This window comes from Eleutherodactylus coqui, chromosome 1, assembly GCF_035609145.1.
Source record: "Eleutherodactylus coqui strain aEleCoq1 chromosome 1, aEleCoq1.hap1, whole genome shotgun sequence".
In the NCBI taxonomy this organism is placed as follows: Eukaryota; Metazoa; Chordata; class Amphibia; order Anura; family Eleutherodactylidae; genus Eleutherodactylus; species Eleutherodactylus coqui.
In genome coordinates, this window is record NC_089837.1 from 397958815 (window position 1) to 397984406 (window position 25592).

Consider the following 25592-nt stretch of genomic DNA (forward strand, 5'->3'; position numbering starts at 1 on the left):
TGTACACTGTACAAAAAAAACTGTTTTTAAATTGACAAAATTGCCAAAAACATGAAAATTGTAATTTTTTCCTTCTGCTTTGCTTAGATTTCTTCAAATACTGTGGGGTCAAAATACGCAATACACCCCTAGATGAATTCATTAAGGGGTCTAGTTTTTAAAATGGGGTCATTTGAGGGGGTTCTTTATCGTTTTGGACGCTCAATGGCTCTACAAGTGGGCAATGTGTCTGGAATTTATTCCGTTGTACCCTGAAATCCAACGGGTGCTCCTTCCATTATAGGCCTAGCCAAGTGTCCTTTAAGTAGATTAGGGCCACAAGGGGTATGGTTCTGAACACGGGACAAACAGGGGTATCCATTTTGGGGTGAAAGTCTTCATTCCTGTGTATGCTGTACAAAAAAACCTGTTTTTAAATTGATACAACTGCCAAAAAAATGAAAATTGTAATTTTTTTCCTACTGCTTTGCTTAGATTTATTCAAAAATTGTAGGGTAAAAATACACAGTACACCCCTAGATAAATTCAATAAGGGGTCTAGTTTTCAAAATGGGGTCATTTGTGGGGGTTCTCTGTCGTTTTCGACGCTCAAGGGCTCTACAAGTGGGCAATGGGGCCTAAATCACCTTCATGCTAAATTTCTGTTCTGAAAGCCACCGACTACTTCTTTCATTTTGGGCCCCGTTGTGCATCCAGACATAAGATTAGGGCCACAATGCGTATGTCTCTGAACACGGGACAAACAGGGGTATCCATTTTGGGGTGCAAGTCTTCATTCATGTGTGTGCTGTACAAAAAAAGCAGTTTTTAAAACGACAGAATTGCCAAAAAACGAAGATTACATTTTTTTCCTTTTGCTTTGCTTGAATTCATTCAAAAACTGTGGGGTCAAAATGGGCAGTACACCCCTAGATAAATTCGTTAAGGGGTCTAGTTTTCAAAATGGGGTCACTTTGGTTTTGGCCACTCAAGAGCTCTACAAATGTGCTATGGGCCTAAAACGCCTTCAAGCAAAATTTATGTTCTGAAAGACACCGACTACTTCTTTTATTTTGGGTCCCGTTGTGCATCCAGACATAAGATTAGGGCCACAATGGGCATGTTTCTGAACACGGGAGAAATGGGGGTATCCAATTTGGGGGTGTAAATCCTCATTTTCATGGGCACTATAGGAAAAAAATATGTCTTTAAAATTACATATTTGCAAAAATATGAAATTTTATTTTTTCTCCTCTAAGTTGAATTAATTCCTGAAAAAAACTGGTGGGGTCAAAATACTCATGACACCCCTCAGTGAATACATTAATGGGGTCATTTGGGGGGGTATCTATTATTCTGACAGCTATGAGTCTTTGCAAACTTGGCTTGGCGCAGGAAAACAAAGTGTTCCTCAAAATGCTGAAAAGTAATGTTAAATTTGTACGTCCTATAAATGGTTAAAAAAAAAACACAAAAGTTTTTCAAATATGCATTCAGAATAAAGTAAACAGATGGAAATATATATCTTATCAAAAATTTGTACAGTATGTTTGGACATATTTGAGATATTACAGTTGAAAATGTGAAAAAAATGACAATTTTTTCAAAATGTTTCCAATATTGGTACTTTTAATAAATATACACAAATTATATTGGTCTCTTTTTACAACCAAAATGAAGTACAACATGTGGCGAAAAAACTATGTCAGAATCACTTGGATATGCAAAGCCTTTACAGAGTTATGCTACGTTGAACGACGCATGTCAGATTTCCAAAATTTGGCTCCGCCATTAAGGCGCAAACAGGCTTCGTCACTAAGGGGATAAAGCCTCTTCAGGCAAAACTCGGCCAGTTTCCCCATAGGAGTCTGGTTACCGTTCAGCACTGTCTCATCTATCAGGACTGTGGTGGCTTAGTCACAAAACCATTTATAATGCGTGCCTGGCCGGGATTCACCGACTACACTACACACTTCCAGCCACGCTACTGCCCCTCCACACACACTACAGCTGCACACTGCTGCCCCCAACCACACACTGCCGCCCCCAACCACACACACTACAGCCGCACACTGCCGCCCCCACCACACACACTACAGCCGCACACTGCCGCCCCCCGCCCCCCGCCACACACACACACACACACACTACAGCCGCACACTGCCGCCCCCCACCACACACACTACAGCCGCACACTGCCGCCCCCCACCACACACACTACAGCCGCACACTGCCGCCCCCCACCACACACACTACAGCCGCACACTGCCGCCCCCCACCACACACACTACAGCCGCACACTGCCGCCCCCCACCACACACACTACAGCCGCACACTGCCGCCCCCCACCACACACACTACAGCCGCACACTGCCGCCCCCCACCACACACACTACAGCCGCACACTGCCGCCCCCCACCACACACACTACAGCCGCACACTGCCGCCCCCCACCACACACACTACAGCCGCACACTGCCGCCCCCCACCACACACACTACAGCCGCACACTGCCGCCCCCCACCACACACACTACAGCCGCACACTGCCGCCCCCCACCACACACACTACAGCCGCACACTGCCGCCCCCCACCACACACACTACAGCCGCACACTGCCGCCCCCCACCACACACACTACAGCCGCACACTGCCGCCCCCCACCACACACACTACAGCCGCACACTGCCGCCCCCCACCACACACACTACAGCCGCACACTGCCGCCCCCCACCACACACACTACAGCCGCACACTGCCGCCCCCCACCACACACACTACAGCCGCACACAGCCGCCCCCCACCACACACACTACAGCCGCACACAGCCGCCCCCCACCACACACACTACAGCCGCACACTGCCACCCCCCCCCCACACACACACACACTACAGCCGCACACTGCCGCCCCCCACCACACACACACACACTACAGCCGCACACTGCCACCCCCCACCACACACACTACAGCCGCACACTGCCACCCCCCACCACACACACACTACAGCCGCACACTGCCACCCCCCACCACACACACACTACAGCCGCACACTGCCACCCCCCACCACACACACACACACTACAGCCGCACACTGCCACCCCCCACCACACACACTACAGCCGCACACTGCCACCCCCCACCACACACACACTACAGCCGCATACTGCCACCCCCCACCACACACACACACACTACAGCCGCACACTGCCACCCCCCACCACACACACACACACACACACACACACTACAGCCGCACACTGCCACCCCCCACCACACACACACACACACACACTACAGCCGCACACTGCCACCCCCCACCACACACACACACTACAGCCGCACACTGCCACCCCCCACCACACACTACAGCCGCACACTGCCACCCCCACCACTGCCATCCCCCCGCACACTACAGCCGCACACTGCCATCCCACCACACACTACAGCCGCACACTGCCGCCCCCCTCCACACACTACAGCCGCACACTGCCGCCCCCCCCCCCACTACAGCCGCGCACTGCTGCCCCCCAACTACACACACCGCTGCCACCATTACACACGCTACTGCTGCCCCCACAGAACTGCCTCCGCCACACACTGTTGCCCCGCACACTACTGACACACACACTACAGCCGCACACTGCCGCCCCCCACCACACACTACAGCCGCACACTGCCGCCCCCCACCACACACTACAGCCGCACACTGCCGCCCCCCACCACACACTACAGCCGCACACTGCCGCCCCCCACCACACACACTACAGCCGCACACTGCCACCCCCCACCACACACTACAGCCGCACACTGCCACCCCCCACCACACACACACACTACAGCCGCACACTGCCACCCCCCACCACACACACACTACAGCCGCATACTGCCACCCCCCACCACACACACACTACAGCCGCATACTGCCACCCCCCACCACACACACTACAGCCGCACACTGCCACCCCCCACCACACACACACTACAGCCGCACACTGCCACCCCCCACCACACACACACTACAGCCGCACACTGCCACCCCCCACCACACACATACACTACAGCCGCACACTGCCACCCCCCACCACACACTGCCATCCCCCCGCACACTACAGCCGCACACTGCCATCCCACCACACACTACAGCCGCACACTGCTGCCCCCCTACACAGCCGCCCCCTGCCACCCCCCCCCCACTACAGCCGCACACTGCTGCCCCCCACTACACACACCGCTGCCACCATTACACACACTACTGCTGCACACTGCTGCCCCCACAGAACTGCCTCCGCCACACACTGTTGCCCCGCACACTACAGCCGCACATTGCTGGCCCCGCACACTACTGCCCCTCGCTTTGCTAGGTGATGATTCCAGGAACAGGCAGGCCGCCCCAGACAGGACAGAACTAGAGAGCCCTCCATTATTATCTGTGACAGGGCTGAGGTAGACTAGAGGCGGCCTCCCACTGAGCGCCCGCCCCGACACACCGCACAGCGGAAGATGGCGTTACTGCAGAGACTGGCGCCCAACGGCAGGCGGACACTGTGAGTTGTTCAGTGACGGAGCGGAAGTGACATGAGGGCGGCCGGTGGCCTGCAGTGTGTTACGGGGCTCCTAGATGTCTGAGCCCTGAGATATGTGCTCAGCACTCAGTGACTGCGCTCTATTGTACGCTGTTGTCAGCCATGTGACTGTGGCGCTCCTTATATGCAATTCCTATCTAGTGAAGACCAGCGCACAGTTACTATGCCTGACATTGCATAGGCTGCTCTTAAAGGGGACCTGTCACTCTGAACAGCGCCATAAAGCAAGCTGTGGCGTTTGGTGAAGCCGGGATGTACTTCTTATAGTCGCTGATTCCCACTTTTGTCTGCCGCCTGCACACCGTCAGATCCTGCAGCGGAATCCACCCTGTGCCCGGCCGGCGCCCCCCGCGTACCTGGGCTGCGGATGTGCTGGCGGGTGCACATGTGCAGTAAGATGATGGCGCGGATCCCGCAGCCTTTCCGCAATGATGATTGCAGGATGGATGGCTGCCAATGACCTCAATGGAGGCCATCCATGCGAAAACTGCCTGAAAATAGAGCGCTCTGCGGTTTGGGGGCGGGGGTCCCCTGCGAGTGAAAAATCGCAATTGATTTCCACTCATTGGCAGGAAAAATGGTTTTTCCATTGCATGCCTTGACAGGTACTTGCTGTGGAGCCCAGAGGCGGACGCCCGCTCCAGACATTGCAATGCAGACGGCAGAAGTCTGTGCAGTCTGAAAACGTAACCCCTCAGAGCGCTGTGCTTCTCGTAGACTTCTGTAGGAGTGCGCAGCCCAGCTGCATGAGAACGGGCAGATGCCCAGTCTGCACACAGACCTCACCAACGGACACCAGGGTAACGGTGGGTATAAAAAATATATCCCCGGCTCCCCAAACAGCTCCATACTTACCGTAGTTCACGGCGCCCTGCGGAGGTGACGCTGAGGGCTAGTCAGCGACTTTGGAGACTGATTTCTTGCAGCGGTCAGGTTGTGACTACTTGCTGTGCATCCCGGTTCACTTCTACTAAAGCGGTTGTGTCATAAGAACAATACCCCGCTCCCCAGCAGGGCCCTGCCTAACATAAAAAGGGAGGCTATATCGCCTCACCTGGAGCCCCCGGACGCAGCTGACAGCCCAGCCGGTAACTTCCAGGTAGACAGCCTGGCGGAAGCACATGACCACTGCGCCCAGTCAGGCTGCAGCGTCACCATCGGTGCTCCTGGCATCAGCACTCATATCCTGGGCGCCATGAATATAGGCATTTGGGGACACTTTGTTGTGGCCCCTAATTGACCACAGCAGTCACATGTTTCTACCTGTAAGCCGCTACCGTCTGTCAGCTGCGCCCCGAGGCCCCAGGATTAGTATACCCTTGTTTCTTATTTTAGGCAGGGCCCACCTGGGGCACGGGGTTTGCTCTAATGACTAAACCCCTTTAATGTGTGATATCACAGAACAGGACTGTAATCTTGGGCCGTGTGTTGCAGCCAAAGTTGCCAGTTTTTGGTAAGTCTTTTGGAATAAAACACTCCCAATATATAAGAGGTGCGTGCTTCTTAATGTGTGTGGCGCATCTTTGGCTGTTGTGTCGGAAATTGAATTTTATACTTACTACTAGCTGATATACCCGGCCTCACCCGAGTTAATTTGATACAGGTGTTTACATGGTTTGCACGGAAAAGTTTATGAAGTCAAGGTTACTTTGACTTCAGCGGTATAATATATAACGAGTAATCACAGCGCAGCTTTCATGTTACCTCAGCGGTATTATATATAGCAACCAATCACAGCGCAGCTTTCATGTTACCTCAGCGGTATAATATATAACAACCAATCACAGCACAGCTTTCATGTTACCTCAGTGGTATAATATATAACAACCAATCACAGCGCAGCTTTCATGTTACCTCAGTGGTATAATATATAACAACCAATCACAGCGCAGCTTTCATGTTACCTCAGCGGTATAATATATAACAACCAATCACAGCACAGCTTTCATGTTACCTCAGTGGTATAATATATAACTCCCAATCACAGCACAGCTTTCATGTTACCTCAGCGGTATAATGTATAACAACCAATCACAGCGCAGCTTTCACGTTACCTTAGCAGTATAATATATAACAACCAATCACAGTGCAGCTTTCATGTTACCTCAGCGGGATAATATATAACAACCAATCACAGCGTAGCTTTCATGTTATCTTAGCAGTATAATATATAACAACCAATCACAGCGCAGCTTTCATGTTACCTTAGCAGTATAATATATAACAACCAATCACAGCGCAGCTTTCATGTTACCTCAGCAGTATAATATATAACGAGCAATCACAGCGCAGCTTTCATGTTATCTTAGCAGTATAATATATAACAACCAATCACAGCACAGCTTTCATGTTTGTATGACATCGGGAAGTTAGAAAATTAGTGGCAAGTCAGTCAGTGAGGGCTTTCACCTTTATATAGCTTAGTGGGCGTAGATGTGCACCAATATGTGGCTCAAATTATAGTAAACCTGTCAATCTACTAAAGCCCCACCCCTCTCACTAAAGCCCCACCCACTTTTCTTTGTACTTTGGATATGTATCGAGAGAACCATAAAAAGTCACAAAAATGTACAACTTTTTTCATTTGATAAACTCCATAGAGTGACTAGCCTGCTTCTACCACATTGCTGTGTAAGTTAGCTGCACACGTTGACGTACTGATAGAATTCAGCGGCCAAAAATATGCCAAATTGTGTGCATTTTTATTCTATTGAAAAGCTCTGTTAATTCAGCTTATTCAGCCTGTATTTGCGAGTATATTTTCAAATCCGCTGCATTCTTGTTATGTTCCAGAAGTGATTCTCAGTTTTACTGTGGATTTCATCCCCTTCAACATATTGGACTGAAATGCACAGTGACTCTACCGCCGATTCTCAAAATGCTCAGCTGAGGGAGGCCGATTCTCAAAATGCTCAGCTGAGGGAGGCCGGTTCTCAAAATGCTCAGCTGAGGGAGGCCGGTTCTCAAAATGCTCAGCTGAGGGAGGCCGGTTCTCAAAATGCTCAGCTGAGGGAGGCCGGTTCTCAAAATGCTCAGCTGAGGGAGGCCGGTTCTCAAAATGCTCAGCTGAGGGAGGCCGGTTCTCAAAATGCTCAGCTGAGGGAGGCCGGTTCTCAAAATGCTCAGCTGAGGGAGGCCGGTTCTCAAAATGCTCAGCTGAGGGAGGCCGGTTCTCAAAATGCTCAGCTGAGGGAGGCCGGTTCTCAAAATGCTCAGCTGAGGGAGGCCGGTTCTCAAAATGCTCAGCTGAGGGACGCCGGTTCTCAAAATGCTCAGCTGAGGGAGGCCGGTTCTCAAAATGCTCAGCTGAGGGAGGCCGGTTCTCAAAATGCTCAGCTGAGGGAGGCCGGTTCTCAAAATGCTCAGCTGAGGGAGGCCGGTTCTCAAAATGCTCAGCTGAGGGAGGCCGGTTCTCAAAATGCTCAGCTGAGGGACGCCGGTTCTCAAAATGCTCAGCTGAGGGACGCCGGTTCTCAAACTCCTCAGCTGAGGGACGCCGGTTCTCAAACTCCTCAGCTGAGGGACGCCGGTTCTCAAACTCCTCAGCTGAGGGACGCCGGTTCTCAAACTCCTCAGCTGAGGGACGCCGGTTCTCAAACTCCTCAGCTGAGGGACGCCGGTTCTCAAACTCCTCAGCTGAGGGACGCCGGTTCTCAAACTCCTCAGCTGAGGGACGCCGGTTCTCAAACTCCTCAGCTGAGGGACGCCGGTTCTCAAACTCCTCAGCTGAGGGACGCCGGTTCTCAAACTCCTCAGCTGAGGGACGCCGGTTCTCAAACTCCTCAGCTGAGGGACGCCGGTTCTCAAACTCCTCAGCTGAGGGACGCCGGTTCTCAAACTCCTCAGCTGAGGGACGCCGGTTCTCAAACTCCTCAGCTGAGGGACGCCGGTTCTCAAACTCCTCAGCTGAGGGACGCCGGTTCTCAAACTCCTCAGCTGAGGGACGCCGGTTCTCAAACTCCTCAGCTGAGGGACGCCGGTTCTCAAACTCCTCAGCTGAGGGACGCCGGTTCTCAAACTCCTCAGCTGAGGGACGCCGGTTCTCAAACTGCTCAGCTGAGGGACGCCGGTTCTCAAACTGCTCAGCTGAGGGACGCCGGTTCTCAAACTGCTCAGCTGAGGGACGCCGGTTCTCAAACTGCTCAGCTGAGGGACGCCGGTTCTCAAACTGCTCAGCTGAGGGACGCCGGTTCTCAAACTGCTCAGCTGAGGGACGCCGGTTCTCAAACTGCTCAGCTGAGGGACGCCGGTTCTCAAACTGCTCAGCTGAGGGACGCCGGTTCTCAAACTGCTCAGCTGAGGGACGCCGGTTCTCAAACTGCTCAGCTGAGGGACGCCGGTTCTCAAACTGCTCAGCTGAGGGACGCCGGTTCTCAAACTGCTCAGCTGAGGGACGCCGGTTCTCAAACTGCTCAGCTGAGGGACGCCGGTTCTCAAACTGCTCAGCTGAGGGACGCCGGTTCTCAAACTGCTCAGCTGAGGGACGCCGGTTCTCAAACTGCTCAGCTGAGGGACGCCGGTTCTCAAACTGCTCAGCTGAGGGACGCCGGTTCTCAAACTGCTCAGCTGAGGGACGCCGGTTCTCAAACTGCTCAGCTGAGGGACGCCGGTTCTCAAACTGCTCAGCTGAGGGACGCCGGTTCTCAAACTGCTCAGCTGAGGGACGCCGGTTCTCAAACTGCTCAGCTGAGGGACGCCGGTTCTCAAACTGCTCAGCTGAGGGACGCCGGTTCTCAAACTGCTCAGCTGAGGGACGCCGGTTCTCAAACTGCTCAGCTGAGGGACGCCGGTTCTCAAACTGCTCAGCTGAGGGACGCCGGTTCTCAAACTGCTCAGCTGAGGGACGCCGGTTCTCAAACTGCTCAGCTGAGGGACGCCGGTTCTCAAACTGCTCAGCTGAGGGACGCCGGTTCTCAAACTGCTCAGCTGAGGGACGCCGGTTCTCAAACTGCTCAGCTGAGGGACGCCGGTTCTCAAACTGCTCAGCTGAGGGACGCCGGTTCTCAAACTGCTCAGCTGAGGGACGCCGGTTCTCAAACTGCTCAGCTGAGGGACGCCGGTTCTCAAACTGCTCAGCTGAGGGACGCCGGTTCTCAAACTGCTCAGCTGAGGGACGCCGGTTCTCAAACTGCTCAGCTGAGGGACGCCGGTTCTCAAACTGCTCAGCTCAGGGACGCCGGTTCTCAAACTGCTCAGCTCAGGGACGCCGGTTCTCAAACTGCTCAGCTCAGGGACGCCGGTTCTCAAACTGCTCAGCTCAGGGACGCCGGTTCTCAAACTGCTCAGCTCAGGGACGCCGGTTCTCAAACTGCTCAGCTCAGGGACGCCGGTTCTCAAACTGCTCAGCTCAGGGACGCCGGTTCTCAAACTGCTCAGCTCAGGGACGCCGGTTCTCAAACTGCTCAGCTCAGGGACGCCGGTTCTCAAACTGCTCAGCTCAGGGACGCCGGTTCTCAAACTGCTCAGCTCAGGGACGCCGGTTCTCAAACTGCTCAGCTCAGGGACGCCGGTTCTCAAACTGCTCAGCTCAGGGACGCCGGTTCTCAAACTGCTCAGCTCAGGGACGCCGGTTCTCAAACTCCTCAGCTCAGGGACGCCGGTTCTCAAACTCCTCAGCTCAGGGACGCCGGTTCTCAAACTCCTCAGCTCAGGGACGCCGGTTCTCAAACTCCTCAGCTCAGGGACGCCGGTTCTCTTGCAGAATCACTTTGTGGGAAGATCCGCCATGGAATAATTCTGCCACACGTGGACTCCGCTTTAGTGGTTTTATTCGTACTACAGTGTTTGGTTTTGAGCATATGCCTGGGTATATCTGATGTAGGCAACTATATCTTGCAAAGGAAAGCCCAGGATACTGTACAGTATAGTTTACAGGATGGTTTGGTATTGAGAAGTTTTGTTGATCTCACTTTTGGTCTGTGTGCACATGTAGCAGATCTAGTGTGGATTTTGCTCAGCACAAAGTGGTGTGTCAACATTCATGTCGAAATCCGGGTGCGGATCTGCAGCATACTTCACCCCTTCAATTAAAAGCATGCGATCTGCTGTAGATCCACATCAAAATCTGCATCATATGGTGCGTGTTTTGATGCAGTTTTTTTTAAATGTTCCACACCAAAGTCCGCAGCGCAAATTATACGTGGATTTTGGTGTAGATCCACATCAAAATCTGCCACGTGGGAATGTGCCAGTAAATACAGTTGAAAAAAGTGTCTATGCCAAAATATGCCAGCCAAATGAGTGCCATGTTTTAGTTGGGCATTCTCTAGACCAAACATCTCAAACACAAGTCCCACCACATGATTTTATGTGACACGCCGGCCGTGAAGTGACCTAGCAGGTAGTTCATGCATGCAGCCTACACTTCTGGTCCGGTGGCGGCAGTGCAGAGTCTGTGACTACTAACCTCTTCGCCCCCTGGTGTCCGTGTGTGCCGTCTTGTACACAGTGTGGATGCCGAGCACAGAGTTCAGCACTCAAAGACTCCGTAGCAGCGACCACCAGAGCTGCAGGTTGCATGAGTAGAATGCCTGTATGAATGCTGGCCGGCTAGAGGTCAGTAGGGGGGGGGGGGGTGTCTCTATTACTACTGGGACTATTATGGGTCTCACTACTGCTACTGGGGCCACGAATATAGGGGACACACTACTGGAGCTACTTTGAAGGTTACTTTGACCACTGGGGCCACTATGGGGGACCCTATTATTACTGAGGCCACTATAGGGATCACTTATTACTGAGGTCACTATGGGGTACCCTAGTATTGCTGAGTCATTATTACTACTGCGGCCACTATGGGGGTCACTATTACTATACAGTCTTACAATTACAATCGGCCCTTTCAAGGCAACTATAAAGCTGATGTGGCCCTTGATGAAAATTAGTTTGACACACCTGTTGTAGACAATTCCCCCTAATATCACCTAATTTTTTTACTAATTAAAGCCAGGTGACAAAACATTTTCCATTTTCTATTCTGTTTTATTTTTTGATTGTAGATTTTTTTTCTCTATATATATTTATTCTACTGTCTGTACATGACTTTCCCATGATCTGTTTATACCCAGGACTATGACTGTAACAAGAGGGCATCCGCTACGTTTAGAGGAAAGACGGTTTCATCACCAACACAGAAGGGGGTTCTTTACTGTAAGAGCAGTGAGACTGTGGAACTCTCTGCCTGAGGATGTGGTAATGGCAAAATCGATAGAGGAGTTTAAGAGGGGACTAGATGTCTTTTTAGAGCGCTATGATATTACAGGATATAGACATTAAATAACCAGCGGAGTTGATCCGGGTCTTAGAATCAGGTAGGAACTTTCAAACGTTGATTATTCTGACTGCCATTGTGGAGTCAGGAAGGATTTTTTTTTACCTCAAATAGGCTTGATTGGCTTCTGCCTCAATGTGTTTTTTTTTTCCTTCCTCTGGATCAACAAGGGGGGTTCAAACAGGCTGAACTAGATGGACGTTGTTTTCTTTCAGTCTAACATACTATGTTACTATGCCTATGGGGGCTGCCATCTGGCCAGACCTGCCTGATAACAGCATTTAAAGATGTGCTAGATATGCTCTGTGCAGAGGTCATTGTGCAGGGAGGGGAGGAGGTGAGCTATGATGATCACCAATTGTGGCTGGTGGATCCTGTGTTATCTACAAAAAGGTGTCACCTTTCATTGTAACTCTGCCTTAAGGCCCATTTAGACACAAGGATTATCACTCAAAATTCGCTCAAAAGCCCTCTTATGAGCGATAATTGTTGTGTGTAACTGCACTTACATTTGCAGTTTTCGTTAAGCCATCGCTCATCGTTGTCTTTCAGCATTCTGAAAGACAACGATGAGCCTCATCAGGGATTCACAGCGGGATACAGCTGATACTATTGTTTCAGCTGTATCCTGCTCCCTGATGACAGGCTGGGTATGAAAAAAAGAGCGGTCCAGCCCTGTTCTCCATACCCCGCTTGGAGTGCCCGGCTGTACAACAGCCGGGCGCTCCGTGCAGAGAACAGCTGGATGCAGAAGACAAGCGGGGGCACCCCGCTTCTCTTCTGCATCCTCCGCTCAGAGCGCCGAACAGCTGAAGCGCAAGGTGACTGCTCAACGCATTTATTACATTTATTATCCAGAGCAGAAATCTATCTGGCATTTTTAGAGCATATGTTAATATACACTATGTTTATTAACCCCTTAGGCCTCATGTCCACGGGGAAAATCAGATCCGCTGCAGATTCTCCATGGAGAATCTGCAGCGGGTCCCTCCTGCCCCGCGGACATGAGCGCCGAAAATAGCAATTTAAAAACATTTACCTATCCGGCGCGGGCGGGGAAGGTCAGCTGTTCCTCACGGCCGGATCTTCATTTTCGGCCGGCGGATGAATTCCTGACGCCGGCGGCACGTCGCCGGCACGTCGTCGACGTGCCGCGCGCATGCGCCGGGCACATCCGCCGAGCCGAAGCAAGGAAGATGCGGCCGTGAGGAACAGCTGACATTCCCCGCCCGCGCCGGATAGGTAAATACTTTAAATTCCTATTTTAGGTCTCCCGCGGATCCGGACGGCTTCCATAGGCTTCAATAGAAGCCCGCGGGAGCCGTCCCCGCGGGAGACCCGCACGAAAATGGAGCATGGTCCAGATTTTTCCATGCTCCATTTTTTTTAAAATCCCTTTTATTGACGATCCGCGGGTATTTATCTACCCGCGGGTGGTCAATGCATCCCTATGGGATGCGGATCCGCATGCGGGAGATCCGCTGCGGATCTTAAATCATATTTTGCCCGTGGACATGAGCCCTTAAGGACCAAGCTGTTTTGTACCTTAAGGACCAGACCCTTTTTAGGGATTTTACCCATGTGGTGGTTTTACTACCCTATTTTTTTTCCTTTAGCTATCAAAATAATTTTTGCTGTGTTTTTTTTCCGTAACAAATAGAGCTATTTTTTAACATCTTTTTCACTGACTTTTTTTCCTGTTTTTTAGTTTTATTGGGGGTAAAATGCTAAAAAAATGATTTTTTTAAAACATTTATAGTTCTTTTTTTATTTAATGTATTTATGCTAAAATAAAGTATGGGAATGGGTTCCTCTATTTATTTCGGATGTTTTGATATATTTTATGTATGGTTTTGGTTTACAGGGCGCATACAGCGACGTTTTTTGTTGGCGTCGGCTTGATGTTATTTTTTTTTCTTATGTATGTATTGTTGTTTTATGCAGTTATTTTATTTGTGTATGCAACTGTGTTTTCTACTATCTATGTCCCCCATGACGTCATGTAAGACCTCTAGGGGACATTCTTTTTTTTTTTTTTTTTTTGTTGGACACTTTCCCACTGTAGTTGGGGCATCCATAGGAGCCCCAGTTACAGGGGAAAACAGTCCCTGCAGTGACAGTAGTCACTGGCAGAGTTATCCAGGGTCTAGTTTGACCCTCCAGCTCTGCTGTAGCAGGGAACCCAAGCGGTCACATGACCCCCCCGGGCTCCCGATGTGAAAGTTATAGTTTACTTTCACTTTGAGTACACAGTGCTCATTGAGCACTGTGTACTCGGGGAAGCAGAAGGCAGGAAGGGTTTATTAAAACCCGTCCTGCCTTCTTCTCCGGGTTATCAGCTGATAATTTTTACATATGGCCGGCTTTAAGCCCAGGACCAGCCGCCGTAAATTTACAGTGCCTGGTCCTAAATGGGTTAAAGTATTGGGACACACATAGAAGGTAATAAAATTCGATTTTTATTCACATTTTTCAATATGGTGTTGGTCCGCCTTTGGCCTTAATGACTTCAGTAACCGCCCTAGGCATGCTTTATACTAAATTCCTATGAATGTGTAGAGATATTTGTGTCCATTCCTCGAGGGAGAGCTTCAGATAGTGATGCTGGGTGTGTTGGGCATGCACGGATATGGCATTCTAGTTCATGCTAAAGATGCTCGATGGGATTGAAATTCTGATTTTTGGGCTGGCCAATAAAGTTTGTAGATGTTCTGCTCCTCAAACCAAGCCTCAAAACTGCTTGCTAAATGACATGGTTCTGGGCCATGCTGGTAGAGACATGGAGCTGTACCAAAGTATTGCCACTTGGTAGGTAATGCCTCTGTACCCATTGGCCTTGACTGGACTATAACCAATGGCCTTAGTCTTTCCCAACAGAAACACCCACACACCATACCAGATTCTCTTCCAAACCTCACTGCTGGGACAATGAAGTCCCATAGGATCTGCACTCCAACTAACTGCCACACCCAAGTGCGGTCGCCAAATCGGAAAATAGCATAATGTGATTCAACTGTACAAAACGCTCATTTACAGTCCAAGAACGATGCTCCAAGCAACCATCGCAGGCACCTCTGTGCATTCACTGTCATGATGTTGGGTTTTAATGCAGATGCTCATCCACGATAACCCTTCACATGCGATTCCATACAAATAATTCTAGTGCTAATGGATGTGCCAATGGCCTGAGAGAACTCCTAAGCGATTGTTTCAGCAGATGATGTGTGTGATGTCTTCACAGCTCGTACAAGGATTTATTGTCCATGTTCTGTTTACAGGGTCTCCCCGAACGTGGCTGCACTGCACAAACACCAGATGTTTTTCATTTCCGAATAACATTGCAAACAGTGGACTTTGGAAAGTCCAAAAGCGCTGTGTTGTCCCATACTGATTTGTTGCTCCCACCAACATACTCTGGTGGCATTTGGATGAATTCTGTACTGGAATATGCCTGTATGATACAATACCATAGAATCATAAAATGCGAGAATTGGAAGGGACCTCCAGGGTCATCTGTTCCAACCCCCTGCTCAATGCAGGAATCACTAAATCATCCCAGACAGATATTTGCTCAGCCTTTGTTTGAACACTTCCATTGAAGGATAACTCCCCACCTCCCGTGGTAACCTGTTCCACTCATTGATCACCCTCACTGTCAGAAAGTTTTTTCTAATATCTAATCTGTGTCTCCTCCCTTTCGGTTTCATCCCATTGCTTCTAGTCTTTCCTTGTACAAATGAGAATAGGGCTGATCCCTCTGCACAGTGACAGCCCTTCAGATATTTGTAGACCGCTGTTAAGTCTCCTCTCAGCCTTCTTTTTTGCAAGCTAAACATTCCCAGATCCTTTAAGCGTACTTCATAGGACATGATTTGCAGACCGCTCACCATCTTGGTAATTCTTCTCTGAACTTCCTCCATTCTGTCTATGTCTTTTTTAAAGTGGGGTGCCCAGAACTGGACACAGTATTCCAGATGAATTCTGACTAAGGAAGAGTAGACGGGGATAATTACCTCACGTGATCTAGACTCTATGCTTTTCTTAACACACCCCAGAATTGTATTTTCCTTTTTGGCTGCTGCATCACATTGTTGACTCATGTTCAGTCTATGACAGTGGTGGCGAACATATGGCACGTGTGCCAGAGGCGGCACGCAGAGCCCTCCCTACTGGCACGCACCGCCATCTGCAGCTCACCACTTGTGAGCAGGGGCTGCAGCTCACCCGCCGGCATTTACGCAGCTACGATGCTAGCAGCGCCGATTCCAGGTGCATACTGTGACGTCGGTGTGTAGCCGGGATCCTCCTTCCCCGTCTCCTCGGTACTGGTGTATTATGTCGCCACCGGAAGTAAGGGGTGGCGACATAATACACCTGTCAAGCAACTGATCCATGCTCCCAGCTTCTGATTTGCCGGGGGCGGAGGGCTGTGGCGAGGCTGAGGGCGGCGAGGACAGCGGCAAGGCAGGGAACGCCGGGACAGAGGACAGTGCCGACCCTGGGAGCTGCGATGGCAGAAGCTGAGACGCAGGAGGAGAGCGCACCACAACTGTGAGTGGGGGGGGAGGCCGCTATGGGACGTCGCTATTACCGCTGGTGGCCGCCGCGGGGTGTCACTTTTACCGCTGGGGGCCGCCATTACCGCTGGGGGGGTGTCGCTATTAACGCTGGGGTATGTTTACATGTTGTGGAAATGGGCAGGGCTGTTTCAAAATGGGCAGCGTGCAGATTTTGACTGCTTTTTGGATGCAGAAATGCTGCAAGATTTTCCACAGAAATTTCTGCTGAAGACATTCTGCAGCATTTCCACATCCAAGAAGCAGTCAAAATCTGCACGCTGTCTATTTTGAAGCGGCCCTGTCCTTTTTAGAACGACGATGGTAAAATCATACGTCGTGATAAGCCCCGCCCCCTGACATGTTGGCACTTTGCGGTAAAAAAAAGTGGGTTTTCGGTTGCAGTTTGGGCGCTCGGTCTCTAAAAGATTCGCCATCACTGGTCTATGATCTATTAGTATACCCAAGTCTTCTTCACATGTGCTCCTGCTTAGTCCAATTCCTCCCATTCTGTATGTGCTTTTTTATATTTCTTCCCCAGATGTAGGACTTTGCATTCTCCTTGTTAAATACCATTCTGTTAGTCACCGCCCACTGTTCAAACTTTTCTAGATCTTTTTGAATACTCTCTCTCTCTTCCCTAGTGTTAGCTATCCCTCCTAGCTTTGTGTCATCAGCAAACATGATCCATTTCCCATCAATTCCCTCCTCCAGATTTGAACAATACTGCGCCTAGGACAGAGCCTTGTGCTACCCCACTTGATACATTCTTCCACTTGGATGTGCAGCCATTTATGACCACTCTTTGAGTACGATCACTCAGCCAGTTGTGAATACCTGAATTGCATGTGCTGAATTTTTTATTCTCTTACATAACCCTGGGCAAGGAATTGTAGCCAAGACCTGCTCTAGAAATAAAGATTTAAATCTCTTATTTTATGATCTACTTTATTACACTGTGAAAGGTTGCAAAACAAAATAAAAAAAAGAAAATAACAGTGAGATCAAGTATTCCATTTGGCAGCTACATCAATGCACACACATGTAGCTAAACTATCTCCCAGGCCTCCCAGCATGATGCAGATCAGCAGGAAGCACATACCAGTAAGGTAGCCAGTGCTAACTCACACAAGTGCTGATAAATGGAAGATCCACTATTGGGAAGAAGGTAATAGTGCAAGATTATAGTTTGCAACAGAGACTTGCAATTGTTATGAACCACCTTCAATTCCCTGTCATAATTGTGTGACACTAGAGGTGAGAAAAAGTGATGAGACTGTAAAGAGAAACGATAAGCCTAAGGATAAACCCATGAAGCTGTGAGGTAGTTGGCAATTCAATAGCTTATTACCGTTTAGTGGCTTTCACTATTGATTGATCTGTAGTTTTTTTACATTTGACCTTTTTTCCCCCTAGAACATTGTTAAAACGAATCTGCAGTTTGAACACTCTTTACAAACTGTAGGCATCATGTTATAGAGCAGGAGGAGCTGAGCAGATTGATATATAGTGTTGTGGGAAACGACTCTTGTATTCTATTCATTAGGCCTCATGTCCACGGGGAAAATCGGGCCCGCTACAGATTCTCCATGGAGAATCCGCAGCGGGTCCCTCCTGCCCCGCGGACATGAGGGCTGAAAATAAGAATAAACTTACCCGCAGCAGACCGTGCAGATCTTCTCTTCTTCGTGGCCGGATCTTCTTTCTTCAGCCGGCGGATGTGCTCGGCACACCGGCGGCGTGCCGCGTGCATCCGCCGGAAGTTATACAGAAGTTATTCACTTACCTTCCCTGCGCTGGCGTCCCCGTCTCCATGGCTCCGTCTAACTTCAGCGTCTAATCGCCCGATTAGACGCGCTTGCGCAGAAGAGTCTTCTGCCTTCGGGTCTGTCCGGAAGCAGTGGCGTTTTGGCTCTGCCCCCTTCTACGCGTCATCGCGTAGCTCCGCCCCGTCATGTGTGCCGATTCCAGCCTCCTGATTGGCTGGAATCGGCACACATGACGGGGCGGAGCTACGCGATGACGCATAGAAGGGCGGAGCCAAAACGCCGCTGCTGCCGAAGAGACCCGAAGGCAGAAGACCCTTCTGCGCAAGCGCGTCTAATCGTGCGATTAGACGCTGAAGTTAGACGGAGCCATGGAGACGGGGACGCCAGCGCAGGGAAGGTAAGTGAATAACTTCTGTATGGCTCATATTTAATGCACGATGTATATTACAAAGTGCATTAATATGGCCATACAGAAGTACTTAACCCCACTTGCTTTCGCGAGACAACCCCTTTAAGGGGTTAAGGTGAATGTGTCATCAGAATATAACCTATTCTGTAAATCATATTTTTCTATTAAACTATTTTTCAATAATTTTGTTAATGTATATTATTTTAATTTTCAAATAATTAAAGAAAAATCCTGCATTTTTCGCATTGACCATTTCACTAACATCACAGGAAGGATTACAGTGAAGGGTAAACACTTAGGGCTCCTTTCCACTGGCGATCGCAATATCGCTGTGAGAAAATTGCAATGTTAAAATCACATCGCGATGCTGCAAAATTGCAAGCTTTTACGTTGCGATTAGAGATGAGCGAGCATACTCGCTAAGGGCACTTGCTCGATCGAGCATTGCCCTTAGCGAGGACCTGCCTGCTCGGGAGCAAAGATTCAGCTGTCGGCGGCGGCGGGCGGGGGAGGAAACGGAGGGGGGATCTCTCTCTCCCTCTCTTCCCCCCCCCCCCCCCCCCCCCGGTCACCCCTGCTCATGGCCGCAACTCACCTCTCACCCGCGCCGGCAGCCGAACCTTTTCTTCAGAGCGGGGAGATACTCGCTAAGGACAATACTCGATCGAGCATTGCCCTTAGCGAGGACCTGCCTGCTCGGGAGCAAAGATTCAGCTGGCGGCGGCGGCGGGCGGGGGAGGAAACGGAGGGGGGATCTCTCTCTCCCTCTCTTCCCCCCCCCCCCCCGGTCACCCCTGCTCATGGCCGCAACTCACCTCTCACCCGCGCCGGCAGCCGAACCTTTTCTTCAGAGCGGGGAGATACTCGCTAAGGACAATACTCGATCGAGCAATTGTCCTTACCGAGTATGCTCGCTCAAGAATCTGTTTTGCCATTGTATTGTATGGGCGACATAAACAAGCAAAACGCTGAAACAATCTGCTGCTGTGATTTTTAATCCTCGCATCGCAGCTTGCCCTTAAACATCGTAAGTGGAAAGGTTGTCATTGAAAACGTGTGGCACACTCTCGCATCACACTAAAAATGTGTGATTTCCTCGCTAGTGGAAAGGGGCGCTTATATGTAGATAATGCAGCATCCAACATTTGCACTGGGAGATCAGCTGTGATAATCGACTCCCCTCCCTGCACAAGTTACAGAGCATGTCTACAACAGTCTCCCATACAAAGTCAATGGGTTCCCGCCTGTCCATTTTGTGAATGGCCCATGAGGCTGCTGTAAAGCATATCTCTAAATACTCCTAATGCTTTTAAATGTAGCTCAGGATAAATAGCAGCACCGTAGTCACGTATAGTCAACAGAATGAAAAATTCTACAGTCAGAAAATAAAAACATTTAAATATTTGAATATGTTTGTGATTTTAATTAATACGATTTTTTTGGTGATCTAGTCCCTTTAAGGCCACTTTCTCATAGCAGTATTCTGGTATTTTTCATCAGTATTAATTAACCAGGATTGGAACCCAGAGATTGGTACGTATTTGCATATTTTACTTACTCCTTTCTTTGGCTTTCAAAATTCTGTCATGTGAAAGTGGCCTTCCATACATCCTGATATGTCATTCAGACAGTGTGGGGAGATGTCCTCCGTCTAATGTATTCATGTACATTGCTGTATTTATACATCGCCTTGTGTGATAGGCAGGCTGACTGAAGAGATAGTGGACTTTGTCATTATATGTCATGTAGGGCTAATGCCCATGGCCGGATTTCTGCTGTGTTTCACGCGGCGTTATGCCGTAGCTATTAGGTTCCATTGCACCTAACAGCTCAATGTTCACGCTGCATGTTCTAATTGCAGCGGGAATATGCGCGGCCAGCTTCTATTGTAGTCAAGCACAGCAGAAGTATCACCACCCACCGCCAATCACGTCATCCCGCACTGCTGACCTATCACGCGCTGTACTGCGCATAGCGGGACGTGCACAGCGGATCTGGAGAGGTGAGTATGGGGTCTTTGAGGGCCCCGTGACGGACTCCGCTGTGATATTCCGCTGGCAGAGTCCGTCACGGCCTTATTGAATGACTATCTATGCTGGTTATGAGGTCTGTAATCCTCCCATCCACCAGCATTGGGCAGTACCGCTGATACTAGCTTTTCATCTGGTAGGAATGTACAGAGGGCTGCCTTGTTTACTCAGTTACTTTAGGGAATAAATGGTCTCAGCTCTTTAGTTTTATTAGATAAAATTTCCCTTTTTTCCTGAAAGTGATCTCTTAGGGAGGCTCCGGAGGGAAATGAAGCATAAAAAGGTAGCAGAATACAGAGTTGGTTTTCTAGACATTGCATTTTTAACAGTTCCTGCATTTTATATTAGATAACATTTAGATTAAGGCTCTTTTTGCGACCTAATTTACCTTCTACTGTACTGTGAGCCTGACACATCTGCACCTCATTTGTTTAAAGGACTTAATGAGAAACTTCAAACAGTTTACATGTCAATTACAAAGAAAGTAAGGTTTTTACAGTTCCAGTAATCTGCCCACATTGCTGATCACAACATGATCCCAGGTGGGAATAACTCAAGACAGATGACATTCCAGGGGCACAATTACAAAGAGCTTATAGATTTTTAACATGAGCAAGAATCCATGTTATTTTGTGCCTAGTTTTCGTATATTATTCACAGAAACGCTCATATTGTCTATGTGTTGTCTCTGTTAGCTGACGCAGAATTACTTATTAGATGTGGAAACCACTGCATATATCTGTAGACGTTGTCTGCCTTTGGATATACACAAGAATGCGTCATCAAACTGGGCAAGTAGTAGACGCGGGGAGGGAAAGAAGTATATTGTATACAAGCATATTAGAAAATGCTTAATTTGTCATTCTATAATGAATAACTCCTTCAGGACTCGGCTCTTTTGGACCTTTAGGCCTCTTTCACGCGGGCCACAGGATCATCGCTATAAAACGCATGTATGTAAAGCCCATGGCTTCCAATGGGTTCTTTCAGGCTACAAAACATTGGTCATGTGACAGAACTAGAGATGAGCGAATATACTCGTTTCGAGTTATTACACGATCGAGCACCGCGATTTTCGAGTACTTCCGTACTCGGGTGAAAAGATTCGGGGGTGCCGGGGAGCGGGGGGTAGCAGCGGGGAACAGAGGGGAGCCTTCTCTCTCTCCCTCTCCCCCCCCCCCACTCCCCGCTGCAACCCCCCACTCACCCACGGCGCCCCCCGAATCTTTTCACCCAAGTACGGAAGTACTCGAAAATCGCGGCGCTCGGCCGAAAAAGGGGTGTGGCCGAGTAGGCTCGCTCATCTCTAGACAGAACCCATTGGAAACGACGAGCTTCACATACATACATTTTGTAGCGATATTTTGTACCCATGTGAGGCCTATCTGCGCAATTCAAAAGCCATGACTTTTTTTTTTTTTTTAATGAGGGTTTTTTGCAGAGTGGGTCGTAATTTTCAATGCTACTATTTTGGCAGACCTTTAACTTAGTAACATTTATTAAAGGTGTATTCCCATCTCTGCTTTTCTGCCCTCTGTTTGCGACCATCTATCGGAAACGGCTAAACGCATCAGCCTGGCACGGTCTGCGTAGCTCTTATTGAAGTGAATGAGAGCTACAGAAACGCCATAACGCAGCACGCTACGCTATTTCTGTAGCCCCCATTCACTTCAGTGGGAGATATGGAAACAGCGCTGGCCTGAAGCACTCGGCTGATTTTGTAGTTATTGGCTAGGTGACCGGTATCAATAACAGAGGGAAGTCTTTCTGAGTGGGAATGCTTTACATTTTACGCTGTTCACCGTGTGGCATAAACGCCATGCTGAATTTATTCTGTAGGTCAGTACAATTGCAGCAATACCAAATTTATATGTTTTTATGTTTAATTTCTAATTTCAAATTTGTGCCGCACTCAACATTTTTCAAAAAGTGGGTGCAGAATAACTTATTATGGATTACCTTGTACACTGACTGCCAAAAGCTAACGGTGCGCCAAATCTATTAGAAGGCATGCACCTCTGAAGATGAATTGTGCCGGAGTAAAATGCGCCAAATATGTTAAGTCTGTCATATAAACTGCCCGCCCTTTTAAATCGGGGGCATAGTTTTAGAATGATTTGGGCATGGGGAGAACTGCCCGCTGGGTGGCTCCTCTTCAGCTTCTCCTTGCCCCACTCCTTGACAAGCCTTACCCTGTATGTGCATAGTCCCATCCTCCTTCCATCCGCAAAAGCTCCTATGAGCATTTTATTTTTGCACGTAGTATGAACAAGATAGAAACACCTTAGAAGGGTCTTTGCGTCTTCAAACAACTTTGTTGTTGCGCGCTTTATATGACAGTTCAGGTCATTGGCTCCCAACAAGGCAGAGAACGCTACAATGTAACTGGGGGATAGAACATCAAAGCAGAACATGTTAGCATTCAGACCTGAATTACAGCTCCTTGTGTTCTCTAAGCAGGCTTTATTTCTCCATCCCTAACATTTAAGACAATGGATCCTTCTGGATTGCTGTGTGTCTGTAATGATGTGGACTTTCTTGTATTCCAGTTTTGGTGCTGGAGAAATTAAGAGGGAAGACCTGTCTGCTCCGGACTGACATGTAGCACATGGCTTAGTAAAGTTAAACATGACCTATAAAAGTCAATCCAATATACCCTGCTGCTCTGTAGAGATATTATTACTATTCTTTACAAAACCAGCCAGACAGTTCCTGCCATGAGACAATAATTAATTCACTTTATAAACCGCCGCTCATTAAAGTGCATGTAATTAAGTGACATGTTTATTAAATCTACAATAATGCAAGCTAACCATATGCAGTTATTTTATTACTTTTAAAACCTATATGGGGTCTGCTGTATATATACACTTTACAGAATTGTAGTTAGGACTTCAATGTACTGGCAACAACAGTGCCCCTCGTATACAGAGTCACTAGTGCCGACAAAGACCAATTGGCTTTCAGCTTTCATTTTTGCAGTGGGATCTGGAAAAGCAAAGAAACAATCTAGTTGGTTAGTCAGAAGCAGCAACACCACTGTGTATCTGAAATAGTATTTATGCATCAGCCCCAATAATGTTAATAAGAATCCATATCCAAACACAGAAAAAGGCAATGCACACGTCATGAAATATGATTTGCTGCTAAGAGTACATTTTGAGTTCCTGAAATGTATAGTATTGGTTTATACCTCTGAAACGGCAACTTTGATTTTCACTAATCATAGATTAAAATAAGTTGTCAAGGTGCCTGTACAAGCTGCGGGTGAACTGCATGCGGATCACTGCTAATTGCTCAACCCTGAGATTTGCCACTTAAAGGGAACCTGCCATGTCCCCACTGCACCATAAGCTGAGTTGTGCTGTGACGTGACGGGAAATCGGGTGATGTACTTTAATACTCACCCGCTCCTTGTGATCCAGTGATGTCCCCTCTGAAGTCGGGGTGTGGCTGGAAAATCTGATTCTTCTCAGAGTCCCCTGTGCTCTCCCATAGACTTCTATAGGAGAGCGCGCACACAGGAATCCGAAAAGTCACATTTTTTTCGATATCAGAGGGGTCATCACTGGATCACAAGAGCAGGCGATTCTAAAAAAAATACATCACCCAGCTTCCTGTAACTTATGGTGCTGTGGGGATGTGACAGGTTTGCTTCGAAGACGATAGACACCTTGGGAGCAGCGATCTGTTTATTTTTATTTTTTTAAATGCATGTGTTTTGGGTTAAGAATCATTTTTGCATGGTTCACGTAACATTTTTGGACTATTTGCCTTCTGCGGCTTTTATATATCACTGTATCTCAATATGAGATCTGGCAGTGAGCTTGGACTGTCGGCTTGGATTTAACCCATTATCTCTCCTCTCCTGCACATTATTTTCAGCTAGTTTATGACCACAACAGGAGAGGAGAGAGCAGAGGGAAACTAAGCCACCTATCCAGCTTCACTGACAGATCTCGTATGAAGACTCAAGGTACCTTTACATGGGGCGATTAGCCGAATAATCACTCGAAACACCAATTTGCAGTGATAGTTGTACGGAGTGCACACAGCCACCGACGGCACTGAGAGAGGAATTGCCCAGTGGTTGCTGGTTGCTTCCTTTCAGCTCACTAAAGTGACTGGCGAGCGACTTCTTTATCAGTGTGAAGGGGAGTCGTTCAATCCTTAAATAACTGCCTGTTCAGTGTGAATGGAGACAGGCATCCAAAAGAGATCTCTGGTCCACTCCGCTTCCATTCACTGAACGACTATCGCTCCTGTGTGAAAGCACAGCAACAATTGTCATCGGGAAGATTGCTGCTCATGCAGTTTTAACAGTTGTCCCCCAGTAAAGATGCCTTTAGACTGCAGTTTTTATATACAATGATATGTAGAAGCTGCAGAATAAAAACGTTAAAATGTTGCAAAAATAATTATTGGCTCAAAATACACAACTAAAAGAAAAAAAATTTCCCACCAAAAGTGTCCACCGCCTCTAAATCCACGTGCCGCTCAGAAATGACTGCTGATCCATGCAGTTGCATCCCATCGCTGCAGTATGTATATAAAGTATATCAGGACAGCGGTGTGCCTATAAATGATCAACTGCAGAAAGTTTCATGTCCTCCTAGAATGGATGGAAAATAACCATGTTATAGTGGGATATGTACAACATGAATATTACCCACAAACCCTGCAAGTGGAGCAGATGGCCATGTATGTCTCAGGAGTCAAAAGTGCCTCTATGCTATAACGCAACGCCCATCCGTAAATAGGCAGCACAAATGCGTTTAGTAAATACGCTTACACCTATGTGAAGCCAGCTTAAAAGTTCAGGCCCTCATTCCTGCCAAATGCAGTTCTGTAATTCCATCTTACTCAAAAACTGCAAAAAAGCAGATTTCTTAAATAACAGAGTGAGAAACAAAGACTGCTAAATTGCCAAAAGCTGTGAACTGTATGACCTACAAACTTCAATCCCAGTTGTACATGTATCATTTTTCCTCTTT

The 25592-nt window shown here is 48.6% G+C and overlaps 1 protein-coding gene across 1 annotated transcript in view; it reads left to right on the top strand.

Annotated features, from left to right (window-relative positions):
* Positions 1 to 4417: 4417 nt before the first annotated feature.
* The window catches only part of CLYBL (citramalyl-CoA lyase), a 297910-nt gene continuing 276735 nt past the window's right edge, over positions 4418 to 25592 (top strand). The window contains exon 1 of the mRNA XM_066580137.1: positions 4418 to 4525. Within this exon, the coding sequence (XP_066436234.1) occupies positions 4482 to 4525 (44 nt within the window). The 5' untranslated portion in view covers positions 4418 to 4481. The remainder of the gene's footprint in view (positions 4526 to 25592) is intronic.